Consider the following 22867-nt stretch of genomic DNA (forward strand, 5'->3'; position numbering starts at 1 on the left):
GGATATACTGTCAGCAAACTTACTTATCAGATGCCATCTTTGCATCGACCTGAGGGCGTTTGGGTCTCGAACGAAAGTTCTCTGTATTAAAGCGCTTTTTGAGGAGGAGTTTTCAAACAAGCGTTTGCGAAGGTGGCCCTCACCGGGCTGCTGCGGCGGGCCGGGGCCGGGGCCGGGGCCGGGCGGCCCGCCCGCCCAGGTTAGCGCCCTCCCACGCCTGCGAGGAGCCATGTGACAGCGGGACTTTTGTCTTGAAGCCTCCGGAGGGAAACGGGCTGCCGCGGCGCGGGGGAAGGCGGTTTCGCCCGGATCCTCCTGGTTCCCTCACAGGCGGCGGAGCCACGGCCCCCCCACGGCGGGAGGCGCCTCGCCTCGCCTCGCCTCGCCCCGCTGCCGTGGCCTCAGGTAGAGCCGCGGGGACGAGGTGCCGCCGGCCAGTGCCTGAAGCCGGGGCCGCCTCCCTCTTCCCGAGAGAAACAAGCCCGACCCACCCGCTCGGCCCCAGGCGGCAGCTCCTGACTGAGGTACGCACGGGGCGCGCGCCCCTTCCCCGGGGCGACCGTTAACGGCTCCTCGCGCCACGGCGCGCCGCGCGCCAACCGCCGCCGGGCTCGCGGCGGCGCCCTGAGGCGGGGCGGGGCGGTGGCTGGGGCCGGGCCGGGCCGGGCCTGGCCTGGCCGAGGCGGGGGGCGCCGCGCTCGCCGGCAGCGGGCAGCGACACGAGGCCCCCCGCGGCGCCCCCCCTCCCCCGCGGCGCCCTCCTTCCACCCCGGCCCCGGCCCCGGCGGGATGGGATGGGATGCTGCCGCCCAGCTGGCTGCCCGGCTGGGGGCCATAAAGGGCCGGGCCGGGGCGGCGGGCGGCACTGCGGTGTTGGGGCGGCCCGCGGGTGGCTGCGGCAGCGGGGAGCGGCTCCTCCCTCCGTTCCTCCGTCCCTGCCGCCCGGCTCCCGCGGCGGCTCCGCAGCCGGCCCGGCCCCAGCCCCGGCCGCGGCCGCAGCATGGCTCTCCCCGCGGCGCCGGGTAAGTGCCGGGGCGGGAGGAGCGCGGCGGCGGGCCGGCGCGGGGCCCTGACCTTGGCTCTGCCGCCCGCCCGCCCGCCCGCCCGCGGCGGCACCACTGTGCGGGGCCGCGCTGCCGCCGAGAGCCCGTGGGGCGGCGGCGGCGGCGCTTTTCAGCGGCGTGTGCTCATTAAATATTCAAGCCCATTAGGTTCCTGATCAATAACTGCTTTTGAAATAATCATCCCACCGTTCTTCCTGCAGTGTGTTTAAAGGGCGATAGCACCCTTTTCTTCTGCAAGGGCCAAGGGGCAACCAGAGGAGCCTTTCTCTGAGAGAGAAAGATGTGGGAAAAAGCAGGATTTGCTGTATGGTATTAAATCCCCACTCCCCAGCCCTCTCTAGTCCCTCTCGCCTTGGAGGGCAAAGGACTGCACTTCTATAGGGAGATAAGATCCTCATCCCTTTCCAGTTTGGGATGGTACAGCTTGCATGAGTATTACATGAGGTGTCTCACAACTATTTTAGGTTTATTAAACCTGGGAAAGTGCTCAGCCAATGATAAACTCAACCTGACTTTCCCAGTCAGCCAGTACTGAAAAGGAAAAAAAAAAAAATTGCTGATTTAGCAGCAGAAGAAACATTATTATCCACATTTTACTCAGATTGCAAGCACTCTTGATGTAGTTGAATTACTAACTCTAAAAGCTGTTTTGCCACCAGCTGAAGAGGCCAAAGAGGTCCTTGTTGCTGGCAGCTCTATGAGTCAGTTAGTGTTGCTGACAATTGTGTTCATTGGGGTCAGTGGAAGGACTCCCATGACTTCATTGAGGCCTGAAATTGAGAAATTGAATCTAAGTTTGCATGCTTCTAAGACATCACAGTGCATTGCCGTTGAATCATTCAAGTAAGCAGGTATGTATTTGTATGTTTGTTGGGTGGTTATATTTCATTTTATGAAGAATTAATATTAGTTGCAAAACACTCTGCAAGCAGAAAAACTGTATGGGTTCATTGAAGTCAGTGAAGTTTTTCTACTGGGCTTTGGATTGGTCACAAAATAACACAAAATAATGTAGGTGATAGCTAAATTGCCGTATTTCTCTCATCACTTTTTAATAGTATAGTTGTGTTTAGAGTAAAAGCAGAAGTGTTCTTAAAGCAACTGTGAAAACAGGTGGACATTAATTACAATCTTTTAGGCTGAAAACAACAGGATCACATATCAAAAGGATCACATATCAACATGTGAAACTTGCAGCATGCCCACAGAGCTACTGTAATGGGGGCACTGATAAGTTATGCCTTAAAAGCTGTCACGACCCATGCTGATTTTCAGTTATTTAAATAAATAACATCTTACCAAATATGTTTGTATTTTCTTGAAACTAAAAAGGATTCTGAAATGCCAGTTTTGGACCCAAACTTCTCCACATTCTGGCAGTGTTTGGATCCATTTGTTGTGATGTGTTCAGCTCTATTTTTAACTTATGTTAATAAGAATTGAATCTTGTTACAAACACTGTCATACTGAAGGCATTTAAGAGGGCTTTATAGTACATAATAAATAATGCTGGGAAGTAATTTGCATGCACTGTATCTTTTCCCCCTCCAGAATGCTACCATATGTGTCAAGTTTCAAATTTTAGATCATGTGTGAGAATGGGTTTTAAATAAAGCAATGAAACTATAAAAGAAACACTAAAGACAATATTTTCAGTAGTGCTGCTATAACAAAATGGAAATACATTGTGATGAATGGCTACTTAAATAGAAATTAAAAATATAAAACAAAAAACATTAAGCATTAAACCCTTGCCTTCATTATGTTCTCCAAAGCCATCCAGAAGATCATCTTCTACTTATGTTTGAACACTTGGCACTTTTTCAAGTCAGCTGAGAATTATTCGGCAGTGGAAGCCTCATCTGTTAGGTCTACCTTTTATTCATTGTTACTGCAGAATGTTCCTTTTACTTCTTAACTTTCTTCTAGGTATTTTATACTTCCAACTGAACTGGAACCTTAGAAACCATATTTCTGTAGGAGGGGAAAAAAAATTGTAAATGAGCATACTAAGAAGTTCCTAATTCACAAATTAGCATGACCCCAAGTAAAGATGCTCAGTAGGTTCACTTGATTTTTGCATACTTCACACTACTTGAAATTTTTTGTAGCTATTCTATTTATTCTGTTCTTGCTCTAAGCTCTTAATTTCAATAGGATTACCATGGAAAAAAAAAAAAAAACAGTCTCTTACATATCTTTATTCTACTTGCAGTTCTAATTTTGTCAACTGTCTTCCTTATTAGCTGAGATGCCCAGACAGTTTCCAAAGCTGAACTTCTCTGAGGTTGATGAAAACGTGCGACTTCTAGCGGAGAAGGTATTTGCTAAAGTCCTCCGAGAAGAAGACAGCAAAGATGCCTTGTCATTATTCACCGTTCCTGAAGACTGCCCTATCGGGCAGAAAGAGGCCAAGGAAAGGGAACTGCAGAAGGAATTGGCAGAACAACAGTCTGTAGAAACAGCCAAAAGGTTTGTTCAGTAGTTGCTTTCTTAATGGAAAATAGTTTTTAAATGAGTTTGAGTTAGTATTGAAATATCTGGCAAATAACATTCTACCTGTCGATATTATTTCAGGAGAAAAATCAACAGCGAGTGTCAAGGGCACCTCTGTGATGTCCTTTCATGCTATGCGGATGGCTTGGGGATGGGCCCTAGGGAGCTTGGACTGGTGAGGTCGTCTCCTCAGCTGTGTTTACAGCAATAGCATAGATATTGCTTATGCAAGTTTAACAAACAGCATAGCTGGGTAGAAGTGAACGGACCCCTAAAATTTTTTTGATGTAAAGAGTCAAGAAAAACAAAGAGGGAGACTTTTTTCCTTAAATATACTAATTTCACTTAGAGAAACGGAGAATCTTCACACACAGGAAAATGACAGCAGTGTGATACCTCTCTTGGTCTCTGTAAAAATAGATGAAAGCAAAGGGTTGACATTTAACACCAAGGGAGAAACTGAAAAGTGGTACTGGCATAACGAGGTTATTCATAGGTTTCCTCAACTCACAGAGATAAAATCTAACCACCGTTATTTAACCATAAAACTCATCACGTTATTTTCCTAGGTCAAAATATAGTCTACCTTTGATTTACCCATGAATCAAGCCAAACTTGATTTGGTCTATGATTTTTTTTTTCTGTGAGGGAGGTAGCATTGCCCTGATTCCAGGCTGTCCCAGTATCTTCACCTCTGTGGACAGCCTAGACTACCTGCTAGTCACGTGCACTCAGCAGCAGTCTGCCACTAATGATCTGGACGTGTGAAGACTTTCCAAAAGCAGGAAAGCCAGAAAGCTTTTGAAATGGTTTGGAGCTGAATGGACGTGCCCTGTTAGCTCCAGACCATCAGTTGGGCAGCGCCTGGCATTGTGTTTGTGGAATAGAAGGGAGAAGAGTTTGTTTAACTAAACTAAGCTATAACACACTGGTGATACAGGCTGAGATTTTTGGTTTTGAGTTGTGCCAAGTGGGTTTCCCAGTTAGTGTGTTCATAGAATTAAAGAAGCACAGAAGGAAAGGTTCGATGTTGTCATTCAAACTACTATCTGATTTGTCTTTCCTCCTGAAATAATAAGTTTCATTTTTAATGTAGGAAACTGCCTTATAAAAATATCTTTCATCAAACTGTTCTTATACCTAAAGTTTTGCACAAGTTTAGCTGTAGGAAATGGGTTATTATATGTATGTTGTATACCCGTGGACACAAAACACAGGTTCATCCTTGTCCTACAGCACTGAAGTGTACCTAGAGGCCAGCTGCATGAGTACAACTTCAGTTGCCTTCAGCTGTAGTTGATCCAACACTGTTTCAGGAGTTTCATTACTGATCTCAAAGGTGGCTACAAGTGCTTAAGAAAGGATGAAATTTGGTCATAGGGTATTATTCATACCCCCACTGCATGTTCTTATTCGTCGGAATATCACAGAAATAATACACAACTTACAGAGAGTATTCCAGTATTCCTTTGTTAATGGCTCTTACTAACATTTTAAGGTTTTGGCATCTAGTTTATAAAATGAGGAAATGGAATATGTTCACTGTATGTAAGGAAGTGATATTAAGTTTATCACATTATGTTTGTTTATTATTTGACTGAAATACATTAAACTGAGTAAGGAAGATTTAATTACATTTTTAGAGATATTACAAAATTTCACTTGAGATATTAGAATTACTTCACTGAAAAATACAGCATATTTCTTCAGCTGTTTTGTCTAAGGTACACATCTGTCACAGTTTTGCTAAGAAAGGGCAAAAGTTTTTAAATCTATGGGGGTTAACCATTTACTGCACAGAGGGGAGGAATAGACTTGCATATCAAAGCCGTACTATGTTATTACTCTGGTAACCAATAGCCTTTTACTGAAGTCTCATCAAACACTACCTAAGGAATAACTATATTTGTTCATCCTTTTACTTACAAGTTTAACTAAATGACTACATGTGAAATCCTGATGCATAGTCTTGTCTGACAGCTAGATGAACTTTTAAATGCTGAGTGTTTTTGAAGAATGAAAAATTTGTGTAATAGCATGATGACATATAACAACTTACCTTATGTAACATTCACTTATTTCTGTCTGATAATTTGTGAAATACTGATGCTACCACACTTCAAGAATCAACTCCTAAATTAAACACAGTGATCACATTTTCTTTCTATTCAGTGACTTGCTGATACAGAATTTGTAAGTGAAACAAAACAAATCTTTACAGCATCTTAGAGTGATTTAAAATATGTTATGACATAGTGTACTCATGTGGAGGGTAAGTACAATCATGAATAGCATATACAATGTAAAAAGTCAATAGAATAAAAGCACGAATATTTTATGACCAACATTTTCCTGTGGTATGAGAGTTTTTATTTTATGAAACCTGTTAGGAAGTGATTTCTTTGTAATTTGTTTTCCAATGTATTTAATATTTTATACCATGGTTTATTTAATGCTTTATACCACGTATTCATAGGAAGAAAAGTTTCAAGATGATTCGATCCCAGTCTTTGTCATTACAAATTCCAACCCAGGAATGGAAAGCACCATCAGTCAATCCTGTTCTGTCTCCTGCAACACCAGTTCTTCCAAGTGCTTTTCTGCCTGTCCAAGTGCCATATGATGTACCAGAGTTTCAGAGAGTTTCAATTAGTGGGGACTACTGTGCAGGGGTAGGAAGCTCTTTTTATTATTTCCTTTCTGTACCTAGGGGAAAAAAATTCAAACCACAAGCAGTTATTGTACATCAAGTGTGAAATGATAGTCTATTCTGGCTCTCTGCAACAAACTAACATGCTCTGTGAATGCATTGGTTTGTAAAAGTAGAAATGAAGTCAAAATTGTTTGAAGTTATTTATACTTTTTCCCATAAATAAATAAATCGGTAAAGATAAAATATAATCAGGAATTAAATATATGCATAATGATGAGAGGAGAAAGAATTTTTGTGTGTGTGTGTGTGTTTTGCACATTCTGTTTGGACCTTCATTCTGTCACTGGCTCTCTGTGACCGTGGGTAAGAACCTTATATTCAAATCACATACATTTATGTTTCTGGAAATCCAGTCTCCTTGTTACTGGCATGGGTTCAGTTTGTGACCAAAAATGACAGTTGTCTTTTGTCAGTATTTATCCAGGCTTTTCTTTCAGGTTACAGTTGATGATTATGAACAAGCTGCCAAGAGCCTGGTGAAAGCTCTTCTCATTCGAGAAAAGTACTCACGTCTGGCCTACCATCGCTTCCCAAGAACAACATCCCAGTATTTGTGCAGCATGCGAGATGAAAAATGGAAGGTTGAAGATGAAGTGTATCCAGGTGAATATTCTTTTTTTTTTTTTTTTTTTTTAAATATAGAGCTAAACCTGTATACTGCTGTAGTAAAGGTAAGTTGGGTGTTTGTGATGTTCTCTTCTGCATGACTTTGCCTCTATAATTTATTCTGTTAGTAAATGGTGGAGAATCACTGAGGGACTTATGCTATAGAGTCTGTGTATGATGTGAAACTTTGAACAAAAAAAAATTAAAAACTAAAAACATATTGGACAGTCATTGATTTTTTGCATTTTGCAGCAAACATGGTATTATGTAGTATACTTCTACTACTTCAGGAAAAAGATACATGGATATGGTTTAAAGTGAAAAGTCATTCCTGTTCATTTTGACATACTAAAATAAAAAGGATTATGGGCACGTCTACAGCATAAATTGAAGCACCATACAGATATGAGTGTTAGCAAGCCCCGAGTCAGTAATTTCACAGGCATGGTTCATGCTTACCAGGTCAAGTCTGGAAGCTGTATAGTCACATTTGCTGGGCACTCTGCCTGGGTTTAATAAACTCCATCTCTCAACAAGGCTTATTAGGTTGGATATATTGCTACACTATATGGGCCACAAACTATATTTGTCAGTTACTTGGGTTGTGTCTTGAAAGCTTTGCTTGTGCATCAAACTGCACTGCTAATTTTTGGATCAGCCTGAGCAGAGCAACCCTTGGTCTGTACAGACTTGCCACCCTAGATGTTTCCATATTGTTGTCAATGTATTCTCAGCCATAAACCTGTACAGAAAGAGACATTTTAAATCAATTACCCTCTAGTTCAATGGTTGGAAGAGAGGTAGTTAACATTATCTTCAGCTATTTGTTATACAGAAAAAGTGTAAAGAGGACAGTACAGTGAATATTCAAGACAGGGAAGATATTTTGGAACAGGTGATGGGCTGGTATTTTCAAGCTATTATTATGGTAATAACTTTTTTACAGCTATGGTTTTAAACTTGTGATATAAAATCTCATTACATAATCTCTTAGTTGGCACAAGTTATAGCTGGATAGTTATGAATATTAGTGATAAGTATGGTATCAGTTTATAACATAAACGTTCAGGTACTGTAGGTGAATAAAAGGAGTGGGTAATTTCCTCTTTTACCTATTCAGTTAAACCAAGTCTGAGAAATAAGTGATCTGACTGATAAGACTGAGCCCAAGTATGTAGCTCAGTTGACATAAATATAATTGACACAAATTTATTTTGTGCTAGTTGCATTAGTAAGATACTGGAACAGAAGCTATGAACATTCACTAGTTTGTGTGGACGATGTTTGAGTGTTCATGTAAGCTGAATCTCCCAGAAATCTGTGTGTTTACCTGATTCTCAAAAAAAAATTGTAATTCATTTTGTAAGGAATTACAGAATTGTACTGAATAAATCCTAGTCATGTTTTTGATGTTTTCTAATTCCACTTCCGTTCAGAAAGCAGAGGGGGAAAATGTAGTTACATTTTCTCATCTCTGACTTTTGCATTTCTTGGTTCTACACAAAAACAAACATTAAAAAAAAGTTTTATTACCCCCCCCAAAACAAACAAACAAAAATTGCAAACCAAACATTGCTTTGGTCAGCCGTGAGAGGCAATGTGTTCTAGACTATTTCTTGTTCTACCATGTGTGGAGCATATTCAGTAATGGTTAAGGGAAGACAATCCTACCATGTAACAGTCCACCTCATTGGATCATGGGAAGGGCAGAGGTGAAGAAGTAAAGCACAGACTGTTCTTTTCTGGCTTATGTTTCAATATGAGAACCAGCTGCTTTGCTGTGTGCTTAAATATAAATTTCCATAATTATTACAATGCGTCAGAAGGTGAAAAGAAAATAATGAAGGTGGATATGAAATCAATAGCTGTTCTCTCATTCAAAAATCTCAACTGTACTTTCAACCATCCTAATTTAAATACTTTCGGAAACTTCTTTTGAAACTTGTGCCATCACGCAGTAATAAAGAATAGCATTAAGTCTATTTATACATTGGTTCAGAGAACTCTAATAATACATAATATTTGAGTTAAGGCAGACTCTAATGGCTTAAAGAGAGACTGTGGTTAAATATAAGCCTGTCAGAATAGAGCTGTGTTGTTACAACAGATCTTTTATAGTCACTAACAATATGATTTTAATGCAAGTACTAATACCGAGGTTTGTAAAATAAATAAATTATAGAAGCAGGAAGTCCTTTTTGAAATTATTTTGCTTTTTGTTTAGGTTAATTCTTCTAAATGTTATCTAAATTTATTTCCAGATTTTCATTCACCCCCAGAAGAAAATGAAGATCCTTACAATCTTGATGATGCTCCAGACAATTTGGATTATGTTATCAAGATAAAAGGTGGCATTCCCTTTGTTTATGATAACAAGGAAATGATGGAACTCAATGAGCCTCGGAGTCTGCCATATCCTGACCTGGAGACCTATACCCTTGACCTGAGCCACGTTCTTGCTCTAATTGCAGATGGTCCAACGTACGTCTTTCTTTTTCTTTCTTTCTTTTTTTCCCTCCCCCTTCAGGCAGCTGGTTATCCCTAGTTTAATACTTCTCACTCTTGTGATACTTAATTCCTCATAGTATTCATTCTACAGTTATGTATATTTTGTCCTTCTCAAGCACTAATGCATCACAGAAAGACCTAAAAAGAAGAAAAATATACAACTGTATTTTATTTCTTTAGTTTCTTTGCATCAGTCATAGCAAAAATGAGAAGCAGTTAACAGAAAAGCAAAAACTGGCCATATGTTCCCACATGATTCAAGTCAAATCTGACCTAGACTTCTTGAGGCCTGAGAACTGAAACTTGAACCTCACCTTTTTTAAATTTTGTGTTGGCCTATGTTGAATCTGAGGTTTAGAACAGTTATCTGGAATGCCTTCGTGTCTGTGCTGATCTGGCTGCTGCATGAAGAGGAACCCTGCATATGTATAGCATACATATCAGAACAACTCAGCAACATAAGTATTTGGTCTAATTTGTTCCAGATGTGAATTAACTGCTCATACACCACAACTGAACTGTGCATGCACAATCACAATAGGTCTGAAACTTCCCAGAACCATCAGACTCCTGGGAAATCTCCCCAAACCCAGAAATATAAGAACTGTAGTACTGTCATTGTTTTGTCATGTGTGTCAATGTCTCTGCCAAGTGAATACGGAAGACTCAAGAATTCAATTTTTAGGTTACTTGTAACACAAATTTTGCTTCCCAGCTGAAGACTGGAAACATTTATGTCATATGGCCTCAATACCAGGAAAGGAAAAGAATCCATCCTAAGATGGAACAAAGCAGGAACGTGAACTGTTCTTTCGGACTGTCTGCCCTCCCTTCCTGCCCTGCATTTCTAGTCATACTGCCTTTGCGGGATCAAGTTGTTTACAATGTGACAAGTTAATCACACCTGAGGCGTTCTTTCCTCTTTGAGTCTAACACTTGCAGCATATTCTGCCTGCCTTTTGCACTGATAGCAGCGAAGCATCTGGGCTGAACAGACCTGCCCCATTCCCTAAGCATGTCTTCAAGAGCAAAGGTCTGTGCTTCTGCCATTCATTATTATCAGTATTCCAGCTCCAGATTAAAGCTAGCTTAAGTATGCTTGTTTAGAGTATGCCATGAGTATATGCATTTCCAGTTTCACTGTGATAAATTCCAAGAGAGACAGATGCCAAGAAGGACAAAAAGGAAAACCTAAAAAATAATAATAATAACCCCCCCCCCCCCCATACTGTAGACCTTTCTTTTGCAGCATATGTTAACAGCCTTAATAAGGAAGCCAGAAGAAGAAAGAGCCTTGGTAGGACATTCTGGAAAACTCAGTCATTCTCTGAATGCGGGAGCAATCATCTGCTCCTCTTGCTCTTCAGATTAAGCTATTCCAGGCTGATTCATACTCCCTGATGAAAATACACAAACCAAAAGGAAGAGTCTTCTCAGTAATCCTGTTGCATAAGCTCTTACTGTATTGTTTCCTTGTTCACAGAAAGTGCTTTCCCATCATTTGTCTATCACACATTGGGCTGCTTGGAGATCAAGAACCAATCCATTGTTTAATTTTTACTGTCCTTAAACTGGTGAAATCTCGTCCTTACTCCTCAGTTTTCTGGTCTCTTGAACAATAGTATAACACAACAAAGACATTCTGCAGCAGGTAAACGGGTCTTGATTAGTATCAGATACAGTGAGACTTTGTTTGAATCAGATTTTCAAATCCATTATTGGATTTGTGTTCCATTGATGAGGAAAATGTCAACAAAGAAGCGGAGAAAAAAAAGGCTGACTATTACACTAATAGTGCTACAAAAATATTGCAGATTTTATAAGAATTGACAGATGGTGAAGAGAAAAACCATGTCATTGTTTAAAAATAGAGTGAGAAACACAACAGAAGAGGCAAGCAGGAACAAAAACCCCATGATTTTTAAAAAGAGCAAAAGAAAGTATTTTGGAAAAAAGTATTCCTATATAATAAGTGTGTTTATAAGGCACCAAAAATGAAATTATATTTGTTCTTATCTTGGCTTCTAGTGTTCCCATCGAAAAGCAAATAAATATTGGGTAAAAATAATCTGTATTTTCATCATGAAGTAAGTCTTGTTTACAGGTTGTTTCTGAGGTTATCTGCTCTGCTGGATATATTTGATTTTGGAGTAGCAGCAGTTTGTTAAATTTTATATAAATTTTATGCTTTCTCTGGCTAAATCAGTAGTAAAAGAACTGCAGTTTATACACAGATGCAGTGATAAAGTAAAAAAATTAAAGCACATAACATGTTTATGCATAGCTCTGAAGTTTCACTAATAACTTGGTCCTGAAATTGTACTGGAAATTGACTTACATATTTGATAACCAGTAAGATAAGAAGAATGGATTGGTCTTAGTCTTTATATAAAAAAAGTAATTTGTTTTTACTATGAAAATAGTAATTTCTTTCTGAACTTGAAATAGAAATAGTTTGAAGTCACAGTTAAAGTTTTGTTGTTGGATTTTTTTTTTTTTTTTTCAGAAAGACATATTGCCATCGGCGGCTTAACTTTTTAGAATCTAAATTCAGTTTACATGAGATGTTAAATGAAATGTCTGAATTTAAAGAACTGAAGAGTAATCCCCATCGAGACTTCTATAATGTGAGAAAGGTAAGTGTTAAAGGATTAAAAGCATGACATTGTTTTCAGTGAGATTTTTCAGCAGTTTTGTATTTTTTTATGTGCAGTGTAGATGAAATGGATGAAGTGGTGTCTGCATCTCACTCATTTAGATCATGCTAATTTAAGAATATTCATGTTTTTCTACACGGGAACACTCAGGAAAATTAATCTGAATGTAAGTAGGTTAAATGAATTGTGTTAAACTCCTCTGTTTACTTATTCAGAAGCAAAGGGGCTTAATTGTATGTGGATTACTTTAAAGGAGTGAAACAGTTAATCAGATTAGGTTTACTTCAATTATGAATAAAAGCATCCATTTAATAAATAAATAAAACATCTGTTTAATTCAGTTTAATTCACTTAAAGAAAGTTCAAATGCACTTTCCTGCTTCCATGAAGGTAGGTCCTAATAGACTGTATTATGAACAGCTGTATATACTTTGGATAAAAATTGCACTGCGCACTGAAAATATGTATGTACAAATGATCGTGAAATGAAAATAACATCCTACAGAAACTGAACTGATGGTGCCTGCTGCCATCGGCATGTGGTAAAAAAGGGTCTCTGGTACTTGCCCACTTAACTTTCAGGCTGCCTTAATGTTTGAGTTAGATTCTCAGCTGCCTCTGAGATACGCTGGGATGTAATGAGGGGTCAGGTAGGGGAATGGTCGCACCCCAGGAAGCTGCATTTTCTTAAATGTTTGGAAGCAACAGTGTTATGCTGCTTAGTTTGTTTCCCTTTCTTCAACTTTAGAGGAAGTTGCTTTATTGGAGAAAACGCTTCAGTTTGACAAGTGAGATTTCTCCACAAAGTAATAGTTCTTGCTGGTGTTATATTTGTTATATGGGTACATATGGTTACATTTTGGGCCCATTTTGGATTGTTTCTATATGCAGTTGAAAGAGACAGTCCCCAAAAGACCGCTTTGGGGTTTAGGTCAATACTTGGATCCTTCTTGTTATGTTTTGGCTTGCCAGTACATCCAGAAAATCTGTGGCTATTCCCTATAGTGCCCAGTGTGCTGGCTGCTAATGTAAAAAGAGTCAGGACTACTACAAAGCTGCTTGATGTTTGCTGCTGTTGTGGTGGTAAACCATTAATCACAAAGCCTACTAAACAAATGAGTTTGAATGTCCATCACAAGGCTAGAAGCAGATGGGCTGTTAGATAAATTCTAATTAATTTCACACAATCATCTGTTAAGCGTATGGATCTGAGGATCTAATAGCTAATTCACTCAAACAGGACTCAAGTGGCTGAAATTCAATTCCAAACTTGTTGACAGGTTTCTTGCATACCCTTGGCCGAGATATTTACTCTATGCCATGTTCAGATGTAACACTTACCTAGCTGACAGAGATGTTAATAACAAAATGCATGGTGATTGAGAGGTGTGAAGGACAGAGGTGTGAACCAGATAAGTGCCTAGACAATCTGAGTACTGAGAAGCTGTATTTAACAGGACTGTACTTTCTAAGTTCAGTTTTTGACTTAAAAGCCAATGTTCAATGACTCATATCATATTTTTCTTCTAATTACCTAATAGTAAATAAAGTCTAGTAAAGTAAAGCCTACAAATGGTTTCATGTTTAAAAGCACAGACTAGGTATCACTCCCCCTTTGGCAATACCTAAATTCAAGAGAGTCAGGAGCAATCTTGCTCTCTGCTCATGGAGACCATTCCCACTGCTAGTTATTGCTTAAAAATTTTTTGCTGCACAGTTAACCTTGCTTAAACTCTTAAAAGTAGTACTTCCATGAAGCAGTCTCTATGGAAAGTAAAATGAATGATAGACAGAGTTCCTCTAAGCCCAGAAATAATCTATTTTCCCTAAGTCTTGCTAACACAAGTAATGTTTGGATCTGTAACTCACCAGAAGTGCTTCTTCACTAGTAACAGTATCTGCAGTTGAAGTTATAATGTGAAACAGATACTATTAGAGCCTCTTCTGTTCAGGATGTCTCTCTTTTAATCAATCCTAAACAGTGGGTACTGCTAATAATAAATAAATAAATAAATAAACCAAGGAATAAGATTCACCTCTCAAAAGAGCTGTTAGTGAAATTCTCTATTCCATCCCTGTGGCACTAGTGTGGAGACCCTGGTTCAATATTTCTGCTTATATAAAAGAACTCATGTAACTGACTGAAAATGACAAAATTAAATAGTTATGAATGTTGAATGTTCTGTTGGTATGTTGAATGTTGTGTTGGAAGCTTAGCTCAAAAAAACCTCACATAATTGCTTTTGAAAGTAAGACGCTCTAGTACACAAAGGCTAAAACTCAGCTCTGGGTTAGTGTGCTGCAGAAGTGAACTCTGTTACTTTATTTCATCCTTAATCTCAGGCAACCTGAGAGGATCAGTGTTGGCTGCACTCTGCTGTGCATGGGCTGGAGAACATGGAAGAGCCCTGCTGATGGCAGACTCAGTCTTCTCTAAACTTGGCATCCTCCTATATAGACAGGAGGTGTCCCCCTCCTGTGGTGAGGGATGTGGAGCCAGCCATACTGTCTTACCACCTGTGGATTCTTGTCTGTCTAGATAAATATTTGGCTGGTTATTAAGAAGCAAATTTCCAGCTCCAGCCTGATCAGTGCAAAACTTTATTTGTGTTCTGGTTAAGTCCAATATCACTCATTTCTTAGAAGTACATTTTGCTTATTTAATGGGAGCCTTGCCTTGCGATTTATTAAATAAATGAGCTCACTGGAGGAGATGAGCTTAAGCATTCCTATTAAAACAGGAAAAATAAAAAATAAAAAGAAAGGAAATGGGAAAAATTAGTAAGCTTTGATTGTGATGCCAGCAAATAATGCTTGTCAGATTTCTGCTGTACCTTTCTAAATGCAGTGAGACATGTTCAGTGATTGAACTCAGCCCTGCTGAGTTCTGTGTCGCAATAGCTGGTGGCTGTTGTGACCTGCCATTTGGTCTAGATTGTGACAACTGATTAAAAAAAAAAAAAGAAGAAGAAGTAGTAGTATTGGTTTAAAAAAAAGGAGCTAAATTCTAGCTATTTTTAGTGACCACAGGGTTGAAACACCACTTGTTACTTCTAAGAAATGAACGGTTTCGATACTTCTAAACTCTACCAGTCTCAAAACAAACTGAATGAAATTAATCTACATGGCAGAATTAACAGATTTCCAGACTGCAGATTTTTGTTTTTGGTAACTATTTACTGACTTTGAAATTAAATTTCTACGTACATGCCAAAAGTGACAGTAAGTAAGAAGGAAGGCCTATGGGTTAGCATCACACTCAAAGGACAGGAATGCCTCTGTACACCTGTGCTACAGTGTTAGCATTACATGTAATTGCACCTTACCACTGTTAACTGGCAGTAAAGCAGGACTTTGTGCTTTTAAAGCACTGTGCATACTACTTCTCCCCTTCTATCTTGCAGAGATGCTGAGGTAAATTCTTGTGTCTACCACCAACCTTGCAAGTGAGCAAGTAATAACGATGAGGCAAAAAGTCAGATCATTATAATGTAAGAATTCTGTACAGACCATTAAAAAAAAAAAAACACTTTTCCTCTATCCTTTCTTTTATCAATTAGAAGACTGGAAAGAGAAATTAATTATTCTTAACAGCATGTTTCTGCATTCATGTGAATACAAACATTACAGAGTTTGACTGTGCATTTTGCAGTGAGTACAGCCACACAAGAAGCTTATGAAGCTCATGGATTTGGGGCAAGAAGTATTTAGAGGTTAAAGCATGTGTGTAGAATGACAAGTAGTTTACAGCTGAGGATACTGCTAATTTAAGTACTAGAAAAGTTCAGTATTGTTTAATGAGCTGCTTATGGCATTTGTTTTGCTCTGCTTATCCTTTACTGCTCTAAAACTAGAGCATGTGCCTAATTCAGTGCAATGCTGTATATTTGATATGCACAGATAAGCGTCCATAAGATAGCTCTGAGATGGATGCTTTGTGGAGATCTGAGAGACGGTGTGAGGAAAGAGAAGCAATGTGGGAAGAGGAAAGAGGCTGAGTGGCTATGGGAAGCTGGTGGGGTGAGATGTGATTCAGAGGGCAGTGGGAACTCCTTCAAGCTGTAAGCTGTACACTGTATGCAGATGTAACTGTCTTGACTGAGCAGTACGAGCACTTCATTCACAAAGGCTGCTGACGGAGAATGGCAAAAGTGTTCAGGCCAGTAAGAAGAGGAAGGGGATGGTCTGAAATGCGAAGGTGCAGAGGAAGAGCATCTGACTCCATTGCATGAAAAACTGCTGATCAAAAGGAATTCTACCATCCCTTAATGAAAGAAAACTGATGTCAGCCACTACTTGAATGAGATGACGGAATTAAAAAAATTAAGGAAACCTTTGCATTAACCATTATATTCACTGGGTAAAAAGTGAGCTCATGCGAGGCGTGTTCTGTGTTCCAAGACAGGCTTTCGTCTGTCACTGTGCCGCTTCTTTCCATTGAAGGTTAATGTGACCTTGAGTAAAATGTTCCATTTTGGGGAAAGGTGAGAATAAGAACTGCAGTCATGAAACTCAGCTAAGGGCATGCCACAGAGGAGGGTTTTTTTAGCAGAAAATGGGCTGATGTTGCCTTGTAACAAATCTGGAAATGCAAATAGAAGCAATACTTGCAAATAGACCTGGTGGTAGAGGCTTGTTATGCATGTCCCTGAAAAACCTTAGCTTAGTACATGTACTACGCGAAGAATGAAATAATAACAGCTTAAAAATGGGAGTACCTTGTCTTTTTTGGGGGGGAGAAGGAAGGAGACAAAGGGGGCATTCATTACTCTTAAGTGAACTAAATTGGTTCCAGTTCTCTATATAAGTGACTTTCATAATAAATAGTAAGAACTTAGTTACAATTTGCTAACACAATAACATTTCAAATAAAGATTAAAAAATCCCCACACAAACCAGACACAAAATATCAGCTATGTTGAAGGATTCTGTGTTTAGATGCTTCATGTAGGTAGGTTTGCATCCTGAATTGTGAACATGCATAAAAGCACATCCTAATGAATTGTGTGCTAGAGTAGGTCAAGGCTTAAGTCATTAAAACCTTCCCCAAAAGTCATGTTGCTTCTAAAAACAGACTGAAGGACAGGTGGTGTGGTCTTTAAGATTTTTGTTGTAAAGTTACAGCTTGCCTAAAGGTCAAAATATACTGGGTAGTTAAAAAAGGTAGCCAAAGTACTAAACATCCTTTGGTAAAAGGATGAGAGAGATTCCAGGAAAGCGATAATAATATGTAGGGAAAGGGAGGGAAAAAAAAGGCAAGTCTTGGTTCTCAGAGAATAAGCTTTCATGTGGTTAGCTCAGCTATAGAGCTGTGTGTGATATGGTTGTGGGGACTGGGGAAGATTTCACTGGAAATCTTCAAAGGCAGAACTGTTTCTCAGAGAGAAGCAGGACTTTAAAAGACATGCAGTTACGACTGTCATTTGATTCTTCCATGCAAGCAAACAAAAGAAGCAAAATTGCCTCCTCCCTTTCCCTCTTTGTCCTCCTAACAGGAGTGAATTCATGTTGATTTTAAACAAAGAGGAAGTGTTTACTTGTAAGACTCATGAATTTCAGTAGCTGAGCCACCACTGGAACTAACACATTGTGCAATTAAATAAACTACGCTTATTCAGGTTCCCTACAGCTGGTATTCTATGCTTATACTTTGTTCTTCCTCAATGCTTAGCACTTATGCTGCATCTACTTACTGCTATCTCATTGTCCCATAAAAATTAACCAAACCTAGTAGTTGATAGTATTTCACTGGTCCAGGAAGACCTCCTACTGAACGTCTGTTTCCAAAACAGAAAACTTCTAACCTGAGTAAGCATATATAAAATGCGGTCATGTTCAAATGTCTGCACAAAGACTCTGAGGAGCATAATAATATGATCAGCAGAGCTGTCTGTACTGTTTTAAACACAGCAGTGTTTATTGTGCATTAGCAGTGTAGTTCTTTCTTCATGGTCTATACTTTGAGATGGGACTGTTTCTTGCTTTTTCATTCAGCTGTATAATGTCTAGCATATTTGAACTAGATTATGATTAACAATTGCATAGAAATGTTTGGGACCCAGTTTCTGTCCTGGTCTTTTAGTTATGCTATTAATGTTTGCATGGAAATATATTTACCCTTAGAAGGATGCACTGACATCTGCATGTACAAACTGCAAAATAAATGACTACATGTGCCAAGTAAAACAGTGGCGTTTCTGTGGACTGTATGTCATAGCATAAGCTGAAGTTTACACAGCAGGAGCATGGCTGTCATCCATCCAGGTGTTCCATGATCTGCTCCCTCTTTGGTTGAGAATTTAGCTGTTTGTCTAGGTTTTCTGATTATCAGGCTGTGGGGACTAGGATTTGTGAAGGAAAAGTAGATCAGGACATCACAAAACAAATATTTTTGTTGTTGAAAGCATCAGAGGTAGCCACTGGGCAAAAGGGAACACATTGGTCTTATGTTGCAAATGCCCATGTTTCCAGGTTGCAGGTTACTGGACAGTAGAAGAGTCCCAGATGAGAACTCTTGCAGAAATTTAGATTCAGTGACTCCTCCTGGCAGGATGGTTTCAGAATCACTTCTAGTGTGACTTCTTGCATACAGTCTATGCAACTTTTCTTGGGAGTGTGTCTCTGGGAATGCTAGCTACTGTCATCTTGAAAACCACCATGCAGTGGGTCCAAACTGTTCCAGTTTTAGTGTAAATTTCTAAATATTTTTAGGAACTTGTATCTAATTTCCAACCATCAGGTCTTGTTATGCCATTATTTGCAAGACTGAAAAGCTCCCTTTCTCTCTCATGGTCTCTTTTGGATGTGCAAATACCTGTATACAGTTGATCAACTCCCAAACTGCACCTTGAGAACCCAAATAGATTGCATTTTTGCAATCACAAGGCAGTGTGGTTTTCTAACTCCTGTTTCCTTTTGTGACATTTCTTGGGAACATTGTCAGGTTTTTGTTTTTGTTTTTGTTTTTTTTAAACCCTTAAATGTAGACAGCAGAACTAGCTGCATTCTGTCAGCCGCGTTACCAGTGTTGTCTAGAGGCAAAATTATTTCTTATTTCTGCTTTGAAGCTCCTTTCTTATTCTGTCCGAGAGTTACAGCAGCCCTTTCAGCTATAGTTTTACGTAAGACTTTATGGTAAAATGTTACTTACAATGACTTCAAAACATCCCCTAGCAATATATAGGACAGAAGTGGTGTCTGTGATGCTTTTTAACCTGATTGTGTGAACTATCCTGCCCCTGTTGATATATCACCTTGCAACGTGTATTACAAACAGACTATATGTTGCTTCCTGCCTCTGCTGCAGAACCTTTCTGCTAATTGGGCTTGTTCCTGTAAGACTCGTCTTTGGCACCCAGCAGTTGGTGCACAGGGCAGGATGCTAGAAATAGGGAAAGCTGTGATTGCTTCTGGCCACGTCCCTGCGCTCATGGCCATCTGTGCCCAGGTAGGATCTGGGCTGGAGGAAAAGGGAAGCTTAGCCAAAAGGTTGTAGCTTTTTGGCTGCTGGGTTGAGCTGAAACTACTGCTGCTAGGATTTGGCAGTCTGGACTTGAAGACAATTTCAGAGTCTGTCAAACTGTCCCCAGGGCCATTGTTGTGCCACATCTTGTTAGCTATGAAATCTAATCAGTGTTTTTAAAGTTGATAGTAATTTGTTTTTTTGAGTTGTTTCATTGTTTTGCCCAGGACTGACAATAGGCTGTGTCTGTAGCTCCTGGTTAGTTCAATCAGAATTTCTCAAGGAGCTTCATGACGTATGCAACTTGGAGCAGCAGCTTCATGGCTCCACTCACTGGATATTGCTGTGCTGTGAGGTTCCTTCAAGCCATTATCCTAACCAAGGCCTTTTCTCCCCTTTCAGGTACTTAGTCCTCAGGAAGTCATTAGTATTACCTGCCTTTGCAAACAAGCTAAATATGTTGGGGAATATACTTGTTTTTTTTTTCCTCTATTCTTTATCTGTGTGAAGTTATGATAATGAACCCTTGAATGCAAGGGGAATAGGTCGTTCACCGTATATATCTGTTGGAAAGACCTAAGGAATTGCACATACTGAAGGGAAAACTTAAACCCCAAAATTCCTCAGTTGTTTCTTTGGATTGTGTTCTAATATCAGCTGCCCAAATAGCATTGTGAGCTTCTGAGCAAAAGAAAAGCAGATCTGTGTAAGCTATTTGGTTCTTCTTGTGTGTGTGTGTGGGGGGGGGGGGGGCGGCGGCGGCGGCGGCGCTGTTCTGTTTTTTATAAATTCCAGAAAAAAATGGAACTCTCTCAGCCCTTCTATAAGGCTTGTACTTTCTTTAGTGCATTAAGAGATCTGAAGGGACTGAAAAATCTGTTCAGATTATGAGTGTTATATTATGATTAAACCTGGAAAAATAGTGAAAAAACTCTCTCAGGTGTTTATGTTATAGTTCTAGTGACCTAAGTTATTGTTGTATTTCAACCACATAAAATTTTTAGACTTATGCTTTAGGAAACAGATAAGAATTGCAGGTCCTTTCAGTCAGAGATGATGGTTATAACTACAGTCTATAACTAGAAAGGCATCATTGATTCATGAATGAAATAAAAAGCTAGGGAGCTTTTTCTAAGAAAGTGTCAAATTTATCTGGACCCAGATTCCATAATTAGCCTTTGTACTGTATCTTAACTTTTTGAAAAGCCTTTTTTCAAAAGTTTTTTTCAAGAAGGAAACTATTAATTGAGGGCTATTTTAACTTATTTGCAATGTAAAAATAAATACCTCCCTGCAAAACAAAATCACACGGTGCTGGAACATTTTGACTTGCTTAGACACTAATCCCTTTGTTACTTAAGGAATATTTTAGAAGACTTCAGTCACTGTCTCTGACATAGATACTTTGCTAATTTAAGTTTATGTATACAGATGATGAGCAAGAGTAACTTTTTGATTTCAGGTTGATACTCATATCCATGCTGCCGCCTGCATGAACCAGAAACATTTGTTGAGGTTTATTAAGCACACTTATCAAACGGAGCCACACAGGATTGTTGCAGAGAAAAAAGGCAAGAAGATGACTTTAAAGCAAGTGTTTGAAAGCCTTCACATGGACCCTTATGACCTCACTGTAGACTCTTTAGATGTTCATGCAGTAAGTCTATTATATTACCAAAATAAAAGAGAGAAAGCAATATTCTGTAAGTGTAAAAGCCTGGTTTCTACAATTTTTTGCATGATAACTTATTAAATCAGAATTTGAACTCATGCATTTTTTTGCATGCTTGAAGTAAGTTAGCATAGGTTCTTTCTTTCCTGTGCAATCTATGGCTAGGCAATTTAATTTATAAGCTATTTGTGTACTTTTAACCATGTTTATTTGGGTAGTGTTGTGAGGATTGCTTTTTTCTTTTTTTTTTTCCTCCTACAGGGTCGTCAAACATTTCACCGATTTGACAAATTCAATTCTAAATACAATCCAGTTGGTGCCAGTGAGCTGAGGGACTTGTATTTGAAAACTGAGAACTACATTGGTGGTGAATACTTTGCTCGTATGGTCAAGGTAAACAATTTTTGTGCTTTTCCAGTTGTAGAGAAATTGGGCTTTGTAAAAGATTCGTGACATCATAATTATATCTACAGTTAATACAATGGTTAAGTGATTCCCAAGTATTAAGGTTGCTCTGGCAATTCATCAGAAAAAGACCTCTGCTAAGTCAGCCATCGCTGCTTTCTCAGCAGTTGTATGAGCTCTAACCGGCGTATGAGTTCAAAGCAGAGTTGTGTGCAATTTCAAACTAATGGAGAGTAGCCAGGGCTCAAATCACTGGCTTAATATTTAGTTAGGATGTAGTTGGTTAGTGCTAGTTGCTAGAGAAGGGAGAGCTAGGAAAGCTCCTCTGCATAATCTGTATCTGCACATACATGCACAGGCTTCACGTTCTCTTTTTTCAGCAAAAGAATTAGTAGTATTCCTGAGCTGGATGTCATCTCTTCTTATATCTACAGAAGTGCTTGTCTGAAATTAATGGCCTTAATATTACTAACTATCCTGGATTCTGGGTCAGAGTCTCCATTGCTCTGCATATTTTATGTAGTAATTTACTACAATATAAAGTAGTATCATTCTGATTTACCAGCATTAATTGTAAGTCTTGCAATGGTATTAATAGTAATTGCACAAGAATCTGGTCCTCTAAATCCAGGTGTTACGTTTAATTATACTCAAATGATTTCTGAAACAGCAACCTGGTAGAATAGTTAAATAATTAAAATAAAATAATGGATTAACAGACAAGAGGTTCTCTTTATCTTTAAAGGGTGACAATACAGAGTTATGTCTGGTCTGACAAAAACACAGCAATAAATATACTATACTACTAGCTGTGAATGCTCTGTAGTGTCCATATTAAAGTAAATATATTTATTATTCAATAGGAAGTAGCCTGTGAACTAGAAGAAAGTAAATACCAGTACACAGAACCCCGGTTATCCATTTATGGACGGTCTCCAGATGAATGGCAGAACTTGGCAAAATGGTTCATTAAACATAAAGTCTACTCACCTAATATGCGCTGGATAATTCAGGTTCCCAGAATCTAGTAAGTAAGCAGGAGCTCTTGGTAAGTTTAACAGTTTGAAATCATACAAATGAATGTGTTTTAATATCTGATGTTTCTTTAGATGATTTATGAGCTGTCCTGTAGTTCTATTTGTAAGTAACAGTCTGGCAACTATTTTCTTGACCATCGCTACAGTTTTCCTGACAGTTGTGGGGGGAGGGCTGAGGAAGCGATTTGAATGCATTCTTTCTGAAGCTATTCAAAACTACTGTAAAATATTTCTTTGCCCAAAGATA

General features: G+C 39.3%; 1 protein-coding gene across 5 annotated transcripts in view; it reads left to right on the forward strand.

The window, feature by feature from the left end:
- Positions 1-382: 382 nt before the first annotated feature.
- AMPD3 (adenosine monophosphate deaminase 3) overlaps positions 383-22867 on the forward strand; it is a 34720-nt gene continuing 12235 nt past the window's right edge. For 2 of the 5 annotated variants that reach the window (XM_067296117.1, XM_067296119.1), the window contains exons 1-9: positions 950-1022; positions 3311-3536; positions 6037-6232; positions 6711-6876; positions 9141-9360; positions 11894-12023; positions 20969-21163; positions 21440-21571; positions 22447-22610. In XM_067296117.1, the coding sequence (XP_067152218.1) occupies positions 1001-1022; positions 3311-3536; positions 6037-6232; positions 6711-6876; positions 9141-9360; positions 11894-12023; positions 20969-21163; positions 21440-21571; positions 22447-22610 (1451 nt within the window). In that variant the 5' untranslated portion in view covers positions 950-1000. Of the gene's footprint in view, positions 525-949; positions 1023-3310; positions 3537-3647; positions 3736-6036; positions 6233-6710; positions 6877-9140; positions 9361-11893; positions 12024-20968; positions 21164-21439; positions 21572-22446; positions 22611-22867 lie in introns of those variants that run through there. The other 3 variants (XM_067296118.1, XM_067296120.1, XM_013957925.2) reach the window with 3 other exon arrangements.

This window comes from Apteryx mantelli, chromosome 4, assembly GCF_036417845.1.
Source record: "Apteryx mantelli isolate bAptMan1 chromosome 4, bAptMan1.hap1, whole genome shotgun sequence".
NCBI classification, from domain to species: Eukaryota; Metazoa; Chordata; class Aves; order Apterygiformes; family Apterygidae; genus Apteryx; species Apteryx mantelli.